The 15,686-nt window shown below is 44.2% G+C and overlaps 2 protein-coding genes across 2 annotated transcripts; both read left to right on the top strand.

Moving 5' to 3' along the window:
• The first annotated feature begins 1,758 nt into the window (after positions 1-1,758).
• On the top strand, positions 1,759-4,055 carry LOC122545612 (ferritin heavy chain, oocyte isoform-like). Its single transcript, XM_087978003.1, has 4 exons — positions 1,759-1,860; positions 2,778-2,924; positions 3,546-3,671; positions 3,909-4,055. The coding sequence occupies exons 1-4, from the start codon at positions 1,759-1,761 to the stop codon at positions 4,053-4,055; spliced, it is 522 nt and encodes a 173-aa protein (XP_087834129.1).
• A 5,022-nt stretch (positions 4,056-9,077) lies between these two features.
• On the top strand, positions 9,078-11,367 carry LOC122542155 (ferritin, heavy subunit-like). Its single transcript, XM_087978002.1, has 4 exons — positions 9,078-9,179; positions 10,087-10,233; positions 10,855-10,980; positions 11,221-11,367. The coding sequence occupies exons 1-4, from the start codon at positions 9,078-9,080 to the stop codon at positions 11,365-11,367; spliced, it is 522 nt and encodes a 173-aa protein (XP_087834128.1).
• The last annotated feature ends 4,319 nt before the right edge of the window (positions 11,368-15,686 follow it).

Below are 15,686 nucleotides of genomic sequence, written 5' to 3'. Positions count from 1 at the left end.
CCTCAGATAGAGGATAGTTACTGGCCAAGGAGAATAGAGACACTGATGCCAATCAAAAGCAGAATCTTCATTCTCCAGCATGGAACATGGAGAAGAGAGAAACCATTTCCCAGCTTGGGAAACCACCGTATAGCAATCAAGTATAGCTTATCCAAGAACAGTCAAAGGTAGTGTACCTCCAAGCAAGGAGGTATTCTTGCAAAAGGAGTAATTTTAGATGATTGGCTAAATCAGAATCTAAACGTCGAACCAAATTGCTGGAAAACAGTATCTATTGCAAGAAAATTAATATTTCAGGTCTAGCAACTGTTCTCAACTGATTTCACACCACACCTACTTCCAAGCACAAGTTTTCCCAGCAGGTCGTCTTCCTGATTTGCAGCAGCCAGTTTTTTTGCTTCAGTTTTAAAATAGTTGAAAGAATTGCTCAGAGTATAGCAGTTGTGTCAAACGTTTAGACTGGGATTAGATTTCAAACTATTGACTAGAGGCTATTGCTGTAAACCTGTTCCAGTGAGCACAGGCAGTTAGTGAGTATTCCTTACAAGGAAAAAAGCTTAAGCCGTTGTGGAATTTCCAATTATGAGAATTGCTCACTTCGTCCCAAAAATCCCTCTACACAGCCGAATAAAACAGAACAAATTACTGGGACAAGCATTGAAACAAGGTTGAGTGAAAAGGATGTAATAATCAGATATTAAACAGCAAAAACCCAAGAACCCAATGAAACTAAATAGTTACACAGAGCGATACCTCAAGAGGTTTCCACCTCCTGACAGGGCCTGCAACAGCTCTGGTCGTTTCCTTATGAACCTGTCCAGTGATGTTATCAGACACCTCTGGAGCAGGTTGGGTCTTGTACAGAGACCTCCTGGCCCAGACAAAGGGACACCACCCCTGTGCCATAAGACTCTTACTAAACAGGTTATTGAAACATAGAATGAGAGAAAAAAAAAGGAATGGGAGTCGGCCATTCAGCCCTTCAGGCCTGCTCCACCATTCCATGTGATTGAAGCTGATCATCTAACTCAGTACCATCTCCCACTCCATCCCCATAAACTTTGATCCCTTTAGCCCTAAGAGCTGTACCTGACTCCTTCTTAAAAACATTCAATGTTTTAGTCTCAATGTTTTCTGAGGCAAAGAATCCCACAGCCTCCCCACTCTCTGAGTGAAGACCTTTCTCCTCATCTCAGTCCTAAACAGTTTACCCCGTGTCACAAGACTGTGACCCCCCGGATTCTGGACTCCCCATCATTGAGAACAGCGTTCCAGTCTCTGCCCCATCTGCTCCTGTTACAATTGCCTTGTCCTAGCGCCTATCTCCCATTTCCAGCACAAAAGGCTGAGATGGTGACTCCCCTTCTTCATTGAGCCCCTCTTTCAGTTGTCACAACAAACTTTATTTTAAAAGAAAACTTGAAAACCTTTCCTAATTCAAACCTATTTCTTTCAAAAGGACACAAACTCACAGTGACCTGATTGAGATGCTGCTGAGTGACCTCCTACTGTTCCGATCACAGAATAATCATCCAGACCTGACTCTAATCTACACCTCTGGTCAGTTCTGGTTAACACATCCCCTCTCTCTCATTGGGGCCTATGTTCATGGGGGTTTCCTGATTGGCTGTCAGGAATTGTCAATCATCATTGGTGATACCTCTCCCTGGATGTTCCCTGGGGGATAAATACAAGAACTTATGGGTGAGAGGTTCAGGTCTGGAGTTGTCTGGGTGATAGTGAGCAGGAATAGTGAAGATGGCCTCCCAAGTGTGTCAGAACTACCACAAGGACTGTGAGGATGCTGTCAACAAGCAGATCAACCTGGAGCTCTATTCCTCCTATGTTTACCTCTCCATGGTGAGCCTTGTGGGCTTGAAGGTTCTCTTTTAAAGTTAAGACTGTGATGTAACTATATGGAGTATCTAGGAATTTCCTTGGTCATATGTCTGAGCAAATTGTATGTTGAGACTGTTGTCCTTGTCCCGTTCCGTGGACACACTTGACCCTGAAACCCTGTTTAGGATGCCCTTAAATTATAACCCTCCTTTGGGTGAGGGTCCCCAGTTTATTGTAACTTTGCACAGTGTAACCACTGGCAATTATCACCTGCCTCTGCAGTCAGGAGGGTGTTTTAATTCTCTTTAGCTGGTTATGACTCATCTTTTTTTGAAAAAATGTTCTTTAAACCAAATGTATTAATTTTAAAAGTTGGCCTATGAAGCTATTTCTGTGAAGTAAGTTTCATAACTAACTTTGAATGAGGAAAGGTGGTTAAATGGCACACTTTCACATATTGAAATGTGAATAATTTACAAAATAGCACAGTCAAAATTCTGTGCAGAGTAGATACTTATTCAGATGGGTGAGCTTGGTAATGAGATAGCTGACTGAGACTTCACATGTTAATCAATATGTTCATGTCCTGAGTTTCAGTTGGTGAATGACCTCACCAGCTTCCAGCATTGAGCATGAATGTTTCTCAACTGCAGTGCAGGGATGTCCAATGGCTGTCCTCAACTGGGACCTTCACAGTACTGTGCCACACGAGCACACTGCCTCCTTAAGATACAGGCCAGGGGTTGCAGTTGGTTTTTTGATCTTCAGTTCTGGGAGATCAAAACGTCTGTTATTTGGGCCAAAATTCACAGTTGACTTTCTGCTTTTGTCACTACCTTCAATTAATTGGAAGAGAATTGAAATGGTGGGATGGGTCACTTTCTGATTGAACCATGGATGAGATTGAGATTTGCTTCCCACTTTATCTCCACTTGCAGTCCTCTTACTTTGACCGGGATGATGTTGCCCTGCGTCACTTTGCTGAGTTCTTCAAGGAGCAGTCCCATGAGGAACGGGAACACGCTGAGAAACTGATGGCATTCCAGAATAAACGTGGAGGCCGAGTCCTCCTGCAGGATGTCAAGGTTGGCTTCTGTAAACTTTGAAGGTTTATTTTGTGTGAACTCAAATTGACTGGTATCACGCAACCTGTTTATTGTCTCAAGATTGAATAAATTGCTCACCAAAACCATGCATTGAATTTTAAAACACTAGTTAACACTTGTGAAACAGCAATAGGTAATTGGGATGATCCAGAATACTGGATGGCGAGCAACATTCCCATGGAAGAATGATCAACTATATAACCTCAGATGTCAATTCCAACACCCCTAGTAATCTGAGGTAAGAATGAGAGAATCCATAGTGGTGGAAGGTAGCAGCATCTCCTTTCTGCATCTCCAAGATGTTTCTAATGGGCTCGTCAAAAGGGACAACAGGGATAGAACAGTACAGCAAGGAATGACCACCATTGGTGCACATATTTAGATACATTTGGATTATAGTATCTTAAAATAGTTTTACAGTAGGGTCTTCTAAAATGTCCTCAGCTCAAGGAACAGTGAAAACTAAAGGGGTCAGTAAAACAATTGGCCTGAAATCCAACTCTTGCAATGTTTGTTGGAATAATGAACTGATCTGATGTAGCCTGTGATCCACCTGTCTGAGATGAGCTGTTTTTTCTCTCCTGACTTCCCTTGCTCCAGAAGCCAGAGCAGGATGAGTGGGGCAATGGTCTGGAGGCAATGCAGAGAGCTCTGCAGATGGAGAAGGATGTGAACCAGAGTCTGCTGGATCTGCACAAACTCTCCTCTGACCACACGGACCCTCATGTGAGTTTCTCATTTTCTCTCAAAGTTTGGAAGGAAATCTGTTTTACCCCCTGGGGGGACAATTCCAATTATAATCTACCTGCCTCCTGCAGGCTGAAATCCAGAAACATTTCAGAAGGCATCCCTGATTGTGGTGTGGGAGGGGTACAATGTGGTGGTGATAGTCATGTCTGTAATGGGATGTCTCATTCAGCTGCATGGTTTGTTCCTTGAGGCTAACTTTGTCTCCTCTTCCAGCTGTGTGACTTCCTGGAGAGGCACTACTTGGATGAGCAAGTGAAGATGATCAAGAAGCTGGGAGATCACATCACCAACCTGAAGAGACTGGGAGCCCCTGAGAATGGCCTGGGAGAGTACCTGTTTGGCAGGCTCACCCTCAGCTGAGTGGGATTCAACAACTCCATTTGTTGGACATGGTGACTTCATGCTAGTGGATGACTTTGGTTGTGCTCTGCACAAAATTAAAATAGTGTTCACCATGGAACTGTGTAACTATTTAGTTTCATTTGGTTCTTGGGGTTTTAATGTTTAACATCTGATCATTAAATTCTTTTCTCTCAATCTTGTTTCAATGCTTGTCCCAATAATTTGTTCAATTTTATTTGGCAATGTAGAGGGACTTTTTGGACTAAGTGTGCAATTCTCATAATTGGAAATTCCACAACAGCTTAAGCTTTTTGGCTTTTAAGGAATCACTAACTGCCTGTGCTCACTGGAACATGCAACAGCCTCTAGTCAATAGTTTGAAATCTAAATGTTTGACACAACTGGTGTACTGAGCAATTCTTTCAACTTTTTAAAACTGAAGCAAAAAAAAACTGGTTGCTGCAAATCAGGAAGAAGACCTGCTGGGACAACTTGGGTTTGGCAGTATCTATGGTGTGAAATCCGTTGAGAACAGTTGTTAGACCTGAAATATTAACTAGTTCTTGCAATAGATACTGTTTAGACCTGTTTTCCAGCACTTTGGTTTGATGGTTAAATCAGAATCTAAACACTCATCTAAAATTACTCCTTTTTACAACAATATAAAGGTTGAATATCTTGCTTGAAGGTACACTACATTTGACTGTTCTTGGATAAGCAATACTTGATTGCTGTATGGTGCTTTCCCAAGCTTGGAAATGGTTTCTCTCTTCTCCACTTTCCATGCTGGAGAATGAAGATTCTGCTTTTGATTGGCATCAGTGTCTCTAATCTAATTGGCTAATAACTATCCTCTACGTGGACAGGGAACGAAAAGTCTGCAACACAAATTCCCAGCTCGGCGAACAGAACCACAACAACGAGCACCCGAGATACAAATCTTCACACAAACTTTGAGGTGCAAAGAAAGCTATAGGACCCGAGTAGCATTTGCAGGATTTTGTTCCAATTTTTTTTCCTTTAATTTACATGAAATTAGCTCTCCTTCGATTATACTCTGCATGGAGTGTGGAGTCACATGTAGATCACTGTGGCATTGACATATTTCTCGGAAAATCTATCAGGTGACTAGTACTGATCAGGTGTGTCATATTCACAGCCCATGATAGAATCAGGGGGTCACTACAAAACTCGGTTATGACTGCTCAATTATCATATGGATACGCTGTTCATTTTTCTCAGATTGAACGGAGATAAATGGGGCAGGTGCTTGTCTTTGGGGACTGGGGAGACAGTGTTTCCCATTTAAAACGGTATTCTGTAAATGTCCGCTACAAATGTAAGCTTCGGTGCTTTACACTTCAACACTATTGGGAGTGAAAATGCATAATGTGCTTTAAATTTGCACGCACTGCTAGGTCAAATGTTCTTTTCCAATCTCCCAGTGTGCAAACTGAGAGTGTCCATTTTGCAGGCTTGACCAGGCTCTGTGTTGATATTAGAACTGATGCTCCAAGTGATAAGGCTATCTATGGATTTGGTTATGTTCATCAGTTCTCAGGGGGTGGTGGTTCCCTGTGTGCATTTTGATTTGGGCTTGAATGTTCTAATTTGGAGGATGGATGTTATCAGCTTCAGTTTGTGAAAAGCCAAAGCAGCCACCTTCATGATTTCATTGACAGGGAATTTCATCATCATTGATGGGAAATTGGCTTGGGAGAGGGGCTGTCAGTCTTTATAATGGGGAGTGTACAAACAACACTTCAGGATCTTGACACCCTCCAGTTCAAAGCAGCCCACTTCATTGGCACAATAGCCACCAACATTCATTCCTTCCACCCACTGACACTTAACAACTGCAAGGTGTACCATCTACCAAATGCTGTAGGAATTTGCCAACATGTTCCAAACCCATGACCACTCCCATCTAGAAGGAAGAGGGCAAAGATACATGGCACCTCCACCCTTGCACGTTTGTCTCTGAGCCACTCACCATTTTGACTCAGGAAATATATCGCTGTTCTTCCCCTGTTGCTGAGTCAAAATCCTGGATTCCCTACCTAACACGATTATGGGTCTACCTCTACCAAATGGACAACAGCAGCAATTCAAAAGATAAATCACCACCTTGACAAGGGTAATTAAGGATGGGCAATAAATACTGACCTAGCATTTTAATTTTGTTTCTTTCAAAGATGTAAAAAGGAGTGCCCTGTACAGACTGCTGCTGCACACCGTCCACCTCTTCTCCCTCATCCACATCTGGACACGCCTTGGCGTGCCCATTTGCCACCGGACGGTGGGGAACCCAGTGGAGGGCTCTCTACGTGGGAGTCCTCCCCCTTTCTCTCGGGGATCTGGGGTGGAGGGTGTTGCACGCAGCAGTCCCCTGCAACCGCAGATTGCGGTGGTTCACGGACTCCCAGCCCAACTGCTTGTTCTGTGGTGCTGTGGAGTCCGTGGACCACGTGTATATTGTGTGTGGGCGTTTGCACTCCCTTTTTGATTTCCTTAAAAACCTTCTCCTCTGTTTTTGGCTGCACTTCAGTCCCACGATCCTGATCTTTGGGCACCCGGTACGGAGGAAGGAGGGCAGGTCTGAAGACCTCCTCGTGGGTCTGCTCCTGGGCCTGGCCAAACTGGCCATCAACAGGTCCAGGCAGCGGGCCGTGGAGGGGGTCGTTAAGGCCGACTGCCTGCCCCTCTTCTGCGGTTACGTTAGGGCCCGGGTGTCCTTGGAGAAGGAGCACGCGGTGTCGACCAACACCCTGGAGTTGTTCAGGGAGAGGTGGGCGCCGCAGGGAGTGGAGTGCATCATTTCTCCCTCCAATTCTATTTTGATTTAGTCCCTACCCTCCCCTTCACTGTTTTGATCACACAGCACTGCCCTTTGATGTGAAGGGCAGTGTTTGTCACTGGCCACCCGGGTGTTTTCCTATCTTCCTGGTGGTGGAAATTGAATAAAGATTGGTGCACTTTGTGTCTTTCACTGTGTCTCACACCTGCACACACACACACCATGGGTGCTGGGGAAAAAAATAATAAGCACGACCGCACTTAGGTGGTAGTGTGGCGGTTAAATAAAAAAAAAACAAAACAGGTGTGCTTGCCCTTTGATGTGAAGGGCAGTGTTTGTCACTGGCCACTTGAGGGTTTGCGCAAGAAAAATAAAATAGATAGAGGGGAACTGTTTATTCTCAATGGGTCAACTAGAACTGAGGATGTGGAATGGGATTAGAATCTTCACATTAGAACTAAACTGTTCAGGATAATGTTCGGAATGGCTTCTTCACAGGAAGGATAGTGAATGCACACACATATACACAAGCACACAAAAATACAGCTCACAACACAGACACGGTGCTTCACAGAAGGTAGAGCCAGCTCAAGTGACAAGGAAATGTCGATTTGTGATCTCCCTCCTGCTGTAGCCTTTACCCACCCTCGTGGTTAGCAGACAAATACCTTCTGCCTGGATGGATGGCCCATGAGGACTTGTTTTGCATTGCACTTTATCGGGATCCTCCCCTCTGACCTTACCGTCCTGGGTGGTCCTGCCAGGAGGTGGAAACCTCTTGAGGTATCGCTCTCAGAATCAACGGGACACTCGAGGCTCTCCACCACAGCGAGGTGACAATCCACAGAAAGGTCAGTCAGGAGATAGAGGCAGGGAAACGCTGTTCAGATGCAGATCATCCACAGAATCACAGAATTGTTATGGCACAGGAGGAGGCCATTCGGTCCATTGGGCCTGCAACAGCTCTGGTTGTTTCCTAATGAACCTGTCCAGAGATGTTATCAGACACCTCTGGAGCAGGTAGGGTCTTGTACAGAGACCTCCTGGCCCAGACAAAGGGACACTACCCCTGTGCCACAAGACTCTTACTAAACAGGTTATTAAAACATAGAATGAGAGAGAAAAAAAAGGAATGGGAGTCGGCCATTCAGCCCTTCAGGGCTGCTCCACCATTCCATGTGATTGAAGCTGATCATCTAACTCAGTACCATCTCCCACTCTATCCCCATAAACTTTGATCCCTTTAGCCCTAAGAGCTGTACCTAACTCCTTCTTGAAAACATTCAATGTTTTAGTCTCGATGTTTTCTGTGGCAAAGAATCCCAAAGGCTCCCCACAGTCAGAGTGAAGACCTTTCTCCTCATCTCAGTCCTAAACAGTTTACCCCGTGTCACGAGATTGTGGCCCCCCTGATTCTGGATTCCCCACCATTGAGAACAGCGTTCCAGTCTCTGCCCCATCTGCTCCTGTTACAATTGCCTTGTCCTAGCGCCAATCTCCCATTTCCAACACAAAAGGCTGAGAAGGTGACTCCCCTTCTTCATTGAGCCCCTCTTTCAGTTGGTCACAACAAACTTTATTTTAAAAGAAAACTTGAAAACCTTTCCTAATTCAAACCTATTTCTTTTAAAAGGACACAAACTCACAGTGATCTGATTGAGATTCTGCTGAGTGACCTCCTGCTGTTCCAATCACTAAGGTGGCACAGTGGTTAGCACTGCTGCCTCGCAGCGCCAGAGACCCGGGTTCAATTCCCGCCTCAGGCGACTGACTGTGTGGAGTTTGCACGTTCTCCCCGTGTCTGCGTGGGTTTCCTCCGGGTGCTCCGGTTTCCTCCCACACTCCAAAGATGTGCAAGTCAGGTGAATTGGCCATGCTAAATTGCCCGTAGTGTTAGGTAAAGGGGTAAATGTAGGGGTATGGGTGGGTTACGCTTCGGCGGGTCGGTGTGGACTTGTTGGGCCGAAGGGCCTGTTTCCACACTGTAAGTAATCTAATCTAATCTAATCTAATCTAATCAGACCTGATTCTAATCTACACCTCTAATCAGCTCTAGTTAACACATCCCCACTCTCTCATTGGGGCCTATGTTCACGGGGGATTCCTGATTGGCTGTCAGGAATTGTCAATCATCATTGGTGATACCTATCCCTGGATGTTCCCTGGGGGATAAATACAAGAGCTCATGGGAGAGCGGTTCAGGTCTGGAGTTGTCTGGGTGATAGTGAGCAGGAATAGTGAAGATGGCCTCCCAAGTGTGTCAGAACTACCACAAGGACTGTGAGGATGCTGTCAACAAGCAGATCAACCTGGAGCTCTATTCCTCCTATGTTTACCTCTCCATGGTGAGGCTTGTGGGCTTGAAGGTTCTGTTTTAAAGTTAAGACTGTGATGTAACTATATGGAGAATCTAGGAATTTCCTTGGTCATATGTCTGAGCAAATTGTATGTTGAGACTGTTGTCCTTGTCCCGTTCCCTGGACACACTTGACCCTGAAACCCTGTTTAGGATGCCCTTAAATTATAACCCTCCTTTGGGTGAGGGTCCCCAGTTTATTGTAACTCTGCACAGTGTAACCATGGCAACTATCTCCTGCCTCTGCAGTCAGGAGGGTGTTTTAATTCTCTTTAGCTGGTTATGACTTATCTTTTTTGAAAAAAAATTCTCTAAACCAAATGTAGTAATTTTAAAAGTTGTCCTAAAAGCTATTTTTGTTGAAGTAAGTTTCATAACTAACTTTGAATGAGGAAAGGTGGTTAAATGGCACACTTTCACATTTTGAAATGTGAATAATTTACAAAATAGCACAGTCAAAATTCTGCACAGTTGTTACGTATTCAGATGGGTGAGCTTGGTAATGATAGCTGACTGAGACTTCACATGTTAATCAATATGTTCATGTCCTGAGTGTCAGTTGGTGAATGACCTCACCAGCTTCCAGCATTGAGCATGAATGTTTCTCAACTGCAGTGCAGGGATGTCTAATGGCTGTCCTCAACTGGGACCTTCACAGTACTGTGCCACACCAGCACACTGCCTCCTTGAGATACAGGCCAGGAGTTGCAGTTGGTTTTTTGATCTTCAGTTCTGGGAGATCAAAATGTCTGTTATTTGGGCCAAAAGTCACAGGAGATGACTTTCTGCTTTTGTCACTAACTTCAATTAATTGGAATTGAAATGGTGGGATGGGTCACTTTCTAATTGAACCATTGATGAGATTGATTTGCTTCCCACTTTATCTCCACTTGCAGTTCTCTTACTTTGACCGGGATGATGTTGCCCTGCATCACTTTGCTGAGTTCTTCAAGGAGCAGTCCCATGAGGAACGGGAACACGCTGAGAAACTGATGGCATTCCAGAATAAACGTGGAGGCAGAGTCCTCCTGCAGGATGTCAAGGTTGGCTTCTGTAAACTTTGAAGGTTTATTTTGTGTGAACTCAAATTGACTGGTATCTCGCAACCTGTTTATTGTCTCAGATTGAATAAATTGCTCACCAAAACCATGCATTGAATTTTAAAACACTAGTTAACACTGGTGAAACAGCAATAGGCAATTGGGATGCTCCAGAATACTGGATGGAGAGCAACATTCCCATGTAAGAATGATCAACTATATAACCACAGATGTCAATTCCAACACCCCTAGTAATCTGAAGTAAGAATGAGAGAATCCATAGTGGTGGAAGGTAGCAGCATCTCCTTTCTGCATCTCCAAGATGTTTCTAATGGGCTGGTCAAAAGGATTGAAATGGATAGAACAGTACAGCAAGGAATTACCACCAATGGTGGTGCATATTGAGATACATTTGGATTATAGTATCTTAAAACAGTTTTGCAATAGGATCTTCTAAAATGTCTTCAGCTCAAGGAACAGTGAAAACTAAAGGGGTCCGTAAAACAATTGGCCTGAAATCCAACTCTTGCAATGTTTGTTGGAATAATGAACTGATCTAATGTAGCCTGAGATCCACCTGTCTGAGATGAGCTGGTTTTTCTCTCCTGACTTCCCTTCCTCCAGAAGCCAGAGCAGGATGAGTGGGGCAATGGTCTGGAGGCAATGCAGAGAGCTCTGCAGATGGAGAAGGATGTGAACCAGAGTCTGCTGGATCTGCACAAACTCTCCTCTGGCCACACGGACCCTCATGTGAGTTTCTCACTTTTCTCTCCAAATGTTTGTAAGGAAATCTGTTTACTCCCTGGGGGGACAATTCCAATTATAATCTACCTGCCTCCTGCAGGCTGAAATCCAGAAACATTTCAGAAGGCATCCCTGATTGTGGTGAGGGAGGGGTACAATGTGGTGGTGATTGTAATGTCTGTAATGGGGTGTCTCACTCAGGTGCATGGTTTGTTCCTTGAGGCTAATCTTTGTCTCCTCTTCCAGCTGTGTGACTTCCTGGAGAGGCACTACTTGGATGAGCAAGTGAAGATGATCAAGAAGCTGGGAGATCACATCACCAACCTGAAGAGACTGGGAGCCCCTGAGAATGGCCTGGGAGAGTACCTGTTTGACAGGCTCACCCTGAGCTGAGTGGGATTCAACAACTCCATTTGTTGGACATGGTGACTTCATTCTAGTGGATGACTTTGGTTGTGCTTTGCACAAAATTAAAATAGTGTTCACCATGGAACTGTGTAACTATTTAGTTTCATTGGGTTCTTTGGTTTTTGCTGTTTAATATCTGATTATTAAATCCTTTTTTCTCAACCTTGTTTCAATGCTTGTCCCAATAATTTGTTCTGTTTTATTCAGCTGTGTAGAGGGACTTTTTGGACTGAGAGCAATTCTCATAATTGGAAATTCCACAACAGCTTAAGTTTTTTCCTTGTAATGAATACTCACTAACTGCCTGTGCTCACTGGAACATGCAACAGCCTCTAGTCAATAGTTTGAAATCTAATCCCAGTCTAAATGTTTGACACAACTGCTATACTCTGAGCAATTCTTTCAACTTTTTTAAAACTGAAGCAAAAAAACTGGCTGCTGCAAATCAGGAAGACCTGCTGGGATAACGTGGGTTTGGCAGGATGTGTGGTGTGAAATCAGTTGAGAACAGTTGCTAGATCTGAAATATTAATTTTCTTGCAATAGATACTGTTTTCCAGCAATTTGGTTTGATGTTTAGATTCTGATTTAGCCAATCATCTCAAATTACTCCTTTTGCAAGAATATCAAGGTTGAATATCTTGCTTGGAGGTACACGACCTTTGACTGTGTTCTTGGATAAGCTATACTTGATTGCTATATGGTGGTTTCTCAAGCTGGGAAATGGTTTCTCTTCTCCACGTTCCATGCTGGAGAATGAAGATTCTGCTTTTGATTGGCATCAGTATCTCTACTCTAATTGGCTAATAACTATCCTCTGTGAGGAAATGCAACAGTGCCTACCTTAACCCATGTGGGACATATAGCAATTCCCTTTTTACTGCTCTTGCAATCCAGGGGTGTCAAATACTGAAGGCAGCTATAGGACCAGACTAGCATTTGCAGGATTTTGTTCCAATTTTCTTTCCTTTAACTTACATGAAATCAGCTCTCCTTCGATTGCACTCCGCATGGATTGTGGAGTCATATATAGGTCATGGTGGCATTGACATATTTCTTGGAAAATTTCTTGACTAGTACTGATTGGCATGTCATATTCACAGCCCATGATAGAATCAGGGGGTCACTAAATAACTTGGTTATGGCTGCTCAATCATCATATAGCTACGCCATTCATTTTTCTCATTGAACGGAGATAAATGGGGCAGATGCTTGTCTTTGGGGGCTGGGGAGACAGTGTTTCCCATTTACAATGGTATTCTGTAAATGTCTGCTACAAATGTAAGCTTTGGTGCTTTACACTTTATGCATTTTCTATCCCAATAGTAATAATGTGCTTTAAATTTGCACGCACTGCTAGGTCAAATGTTCTTTTCCAATCTCCCAGTGTGCAAACTGAGTGTCCATTTTGCAGGCTTGACCAGGCTCTGAGTGATGATTGATATTAGAACTGATGCTCCAAGTGATAAGGCTATCTATGGATTTGGTTATGTTCATCAGTTCTCAGGGGGTGGTGGTTCCCTGTGTGCATTTTGATTTGTGCTTGAATGTTCTAATTTGGAGGATGGATGGTATCAGCTTCAGTTTGTGAAAAGCCAAAGCAGCCACCTTCATGATTTCAGTGACAGGGAATTTCATCATCATCATTGATGGGGAATTGGCTTGGGAGAGGGGCTGTCAGTCTTTATAATGGGGAGTGTACAAGCAACACTTCAGGATCTTGACACCCTCCAGTTCAAAGCAGCCCACTTCATTGGCACAATAGCCACCAACATTCATTCCTTCCACCCACTGACACTTAACAACTGCAAGGTGTACCAGTGACCAAATGCTGTAGGAATTTGCCAACATGTTCCAAACCCATGACCACTCCCATCTAGAAGGAAGAGGGCAAAGATACATGGCACCTCCACCCTTGCATGTTTGTCTCTGAGCCACTCACCATTTTGACTCAGGAAATATATCACTGTTCTTCCCCTGTTGCTGAGTCAAAATCCTGGATTCCCTACCTAACACGGTTGTGAGTCCACCTCTACCCCTGGGCCAACAGCAGCAATTCAAGAACATAAATCACCACCACCTTGACAAGGATAATTTAGGATGGGCAATAAATGTTGGCCTAGCCAACAGCACCCTCAGCCAGGGAGTGAATTAAAAATAGCAAGATCTGATTATTTTCCCCAAGGAGAGGCACTGGGAGCCATAACGTTTCATGAGATTTGTAAGTGCTATCAATGAAGGGCCATCAATAAAATGATGACTCTACAGCAGGTGGCACATTACCTTGAGAGCAGAATGTTGCAAAGTTTAATGGAATGGGCAAGACTGGCAGATACAGGACACTGAGGGGAAGTGTAAAGTGATCCACGTCTGACCAAGAAAGACAATTCACAGTGTTTTATAAAACGTGACATCTGCTTGTCATCAAAACTAATGATCAAAATGAAATTATTCAGACAATTGGATAGAAATGTAGTGAACTGACGTAAAAACACAAAACAAAGGAACTAATTTAATATTAGTCCTGATCTGAAAGAGGTTCAAATCTCTATGGATGGAGGTTCTTTGTAAAAGTGTCAAATTCTGGTTCAACCACATCTGGAGTGCTCAGTTCTGGCATTAATGGTGCAGCCCTGAATTTCTGAATGAACTCAGAGATAAAGAGCTGGTTAAATGACATCAACAGTTTGCTCACATTCCTCAGGGTAGAAAGTTAAGGGATGAGCGTAATTGAACTGTTTATGGTGATAAATGGATTTGACAGAGTAGATAGAGGGGAACTGTTTATTCTCAATGGGTCAACTAGAACTGAGGATGTGGAATGGGATGAGAATCTTCACATTAGAACTAAACTGTCCAGGATAATGTTCGGAATGGCTTCTTCACAGGAAGGATAGTGAATGCACACACATATACACAAGCACACAAACACACAGCTCACAACACAGACACGGTGCTTCACAGAAGGTAGAGCCAGCTCAAGTGGCAAGGAAATGTCGATTTGTGATCTCCCTCCTGCTGTAGCCTTTACCCACCCCCGTGGTTAGCAAAGAAATATCGTCTGCCTGGATGGATGGCCTTTGAGGATTTGATTTCCATTTCTCTTTATCAGGATCCTCCCCTCTGACATTACCATCCTGGGTGGCCCTGTCAGGAGGTGGAAACCTCTTGAGGTATCGCTCTCAGAATCAATGGGACACTCGAGGCTCTCCACCACAACGAGATGACAATCCACAGAAAGGTCAGTCAGGAGGCAGAGGCAGGGAAACGCTGTTCAGATGCAGATCAACCACAGAATCACAGAATTGTTATGGCACAGGAGGAGGCCATTCGGTCTATTGGGCCTGCAACAGCTCTGGTTGTTTCCTAATGAACCTGTCCAGAGATGTTATCAGATACCTCTGGAGCAGGTAGGGTCTTATACCTAGACTTCCTGGACCACAGGACACCCCACTGCACCAGTTTTGAAACTTAGAATTATAGAAAGAATGAAGAGGAGGAGGCCATTCAGCCCTTCAGGCCTGCTCTGCCACGGCATATGATTGTGGTTGATCATCTAACTCAGTACCAGCTTCCTATGCCTTCCCCATGCCCTTTGATCCCTTTAGCCCTAAGAGCTATATCTAACTCCTTCTTGAAAACATTCAATGTTTTGGCTTCAACCACTTTCTGTGGCAGAGAATTCCACAAGCTCCCCACTCTCTGGGTGAAGACCTTTCTCCTCATCTCAGTCCTAAACAGCTTACCCAGTGTCAGTAGACTATGACACCCACTCCGCCCCACCCACCGATTCTCCACCACCCAGTCATTGGCAACATTTTCCAGTCTCTGCTCCTGTTACAATTGCCTTGTCCTACCACCAATCTCCCACCTTTTTCTTCCATTTCCAACACAACAGGCTGAGAAACTGACTCCCCTTCTTCATTGAGCCCCTCTTGCAGTTGGTCACAATGAGCTTAATTTTAAAAGAAAACTTGAAAACCTTTCCTCATCCAAACCTATTTCTTCTAAAAGGACGCAAACTTACCATGACCTGATTGAGATGCTGCTGAGTGACCTCCTGCTGTTCCAATCACTGAGTAATCATCTAGACTTGACTCTCATCATCAGCTCTGGTTAACACCGCCACCCCCCCCCCCTTTCTCTCTCATTGGGGCCTATGTTCATGGGCAATTCCTGATTGGCTGTCAGGAATTGTCAATCATCGTTGGTGATGCCTCTCCCTGGAGGATAAATACAAGAGCTTGGGGAAGAGAGGCTTTGGTCTGGAGTTGTCTGGGTGATAGTGAGCAGGAATAGTGAAG

Source organism: Chiloscyllium plagiosum, unplaced genomic scaffold (genome assembly GCF_037043375.1).
Source record: "Chiloscyllium plagiosum isolate Xiang-an unplaced genomic scaffold, Cpla_swu_hap1 HiC_scaffold_33, whole genome shotgun sequence".
In the NCBI taxonomy this organism is placed as follows: domain Eukaryota; kingdom Metazoa; phylum Chordata; class Chondrichthyes; order Orectolobiformes; family Hemiscylliidae; genus Chiloscyllium; species Chiloscyllium plagiosum.
Note: the sequence above shows the minus strand (reverse complement) of the source record. Positions and strands in the feature narration are given on the sequence as shown.

Coding starts and splice junctions, on each gene's coding strand:
- LOC122545612 (XM_087978003.1), top strand. CDS start 1,759: ATGGCCTCCCAAGTGTGTCAGAACTACCACAAGGACTGTGAGGATGCT. Junction 1,861..2,777: donor CCTATGTTTACCTCTCCATG/GTGAGCCTTGTG, acceptor CTCCACTTGCAG/TCCTCTTACTTTGACCGGGA. Junction 2,925..3,545: donor TCCTCCTGCAGGATGTCAAG/GTTGGCTTCTGT, acceptor CCCTTGCTCCAG/AAGCCAGAGCAGGATGAGTG.
- LOC122542155 (XM_087978002.1), top strand. CDS start 9,078: ATGGCCTCCCAAGTGTGTCAGAACTACCACAAGGACTGTGAGGATGCT. Junction 9,180..10,086: donor CCTATGTTTACCTCTCCATG/GTGAGGCTTGTG, acceptor CTCCACTTGCAG/TTCTCTTACTTTGACCGGGA. Junction 10,234..10,854: donor TCCTCCTGCAGGATGTCAAG/GTTGGCTTCTGT, acceptor CCCTTCCTCCAG/AAGCCAGAGCAGGATGAGTG.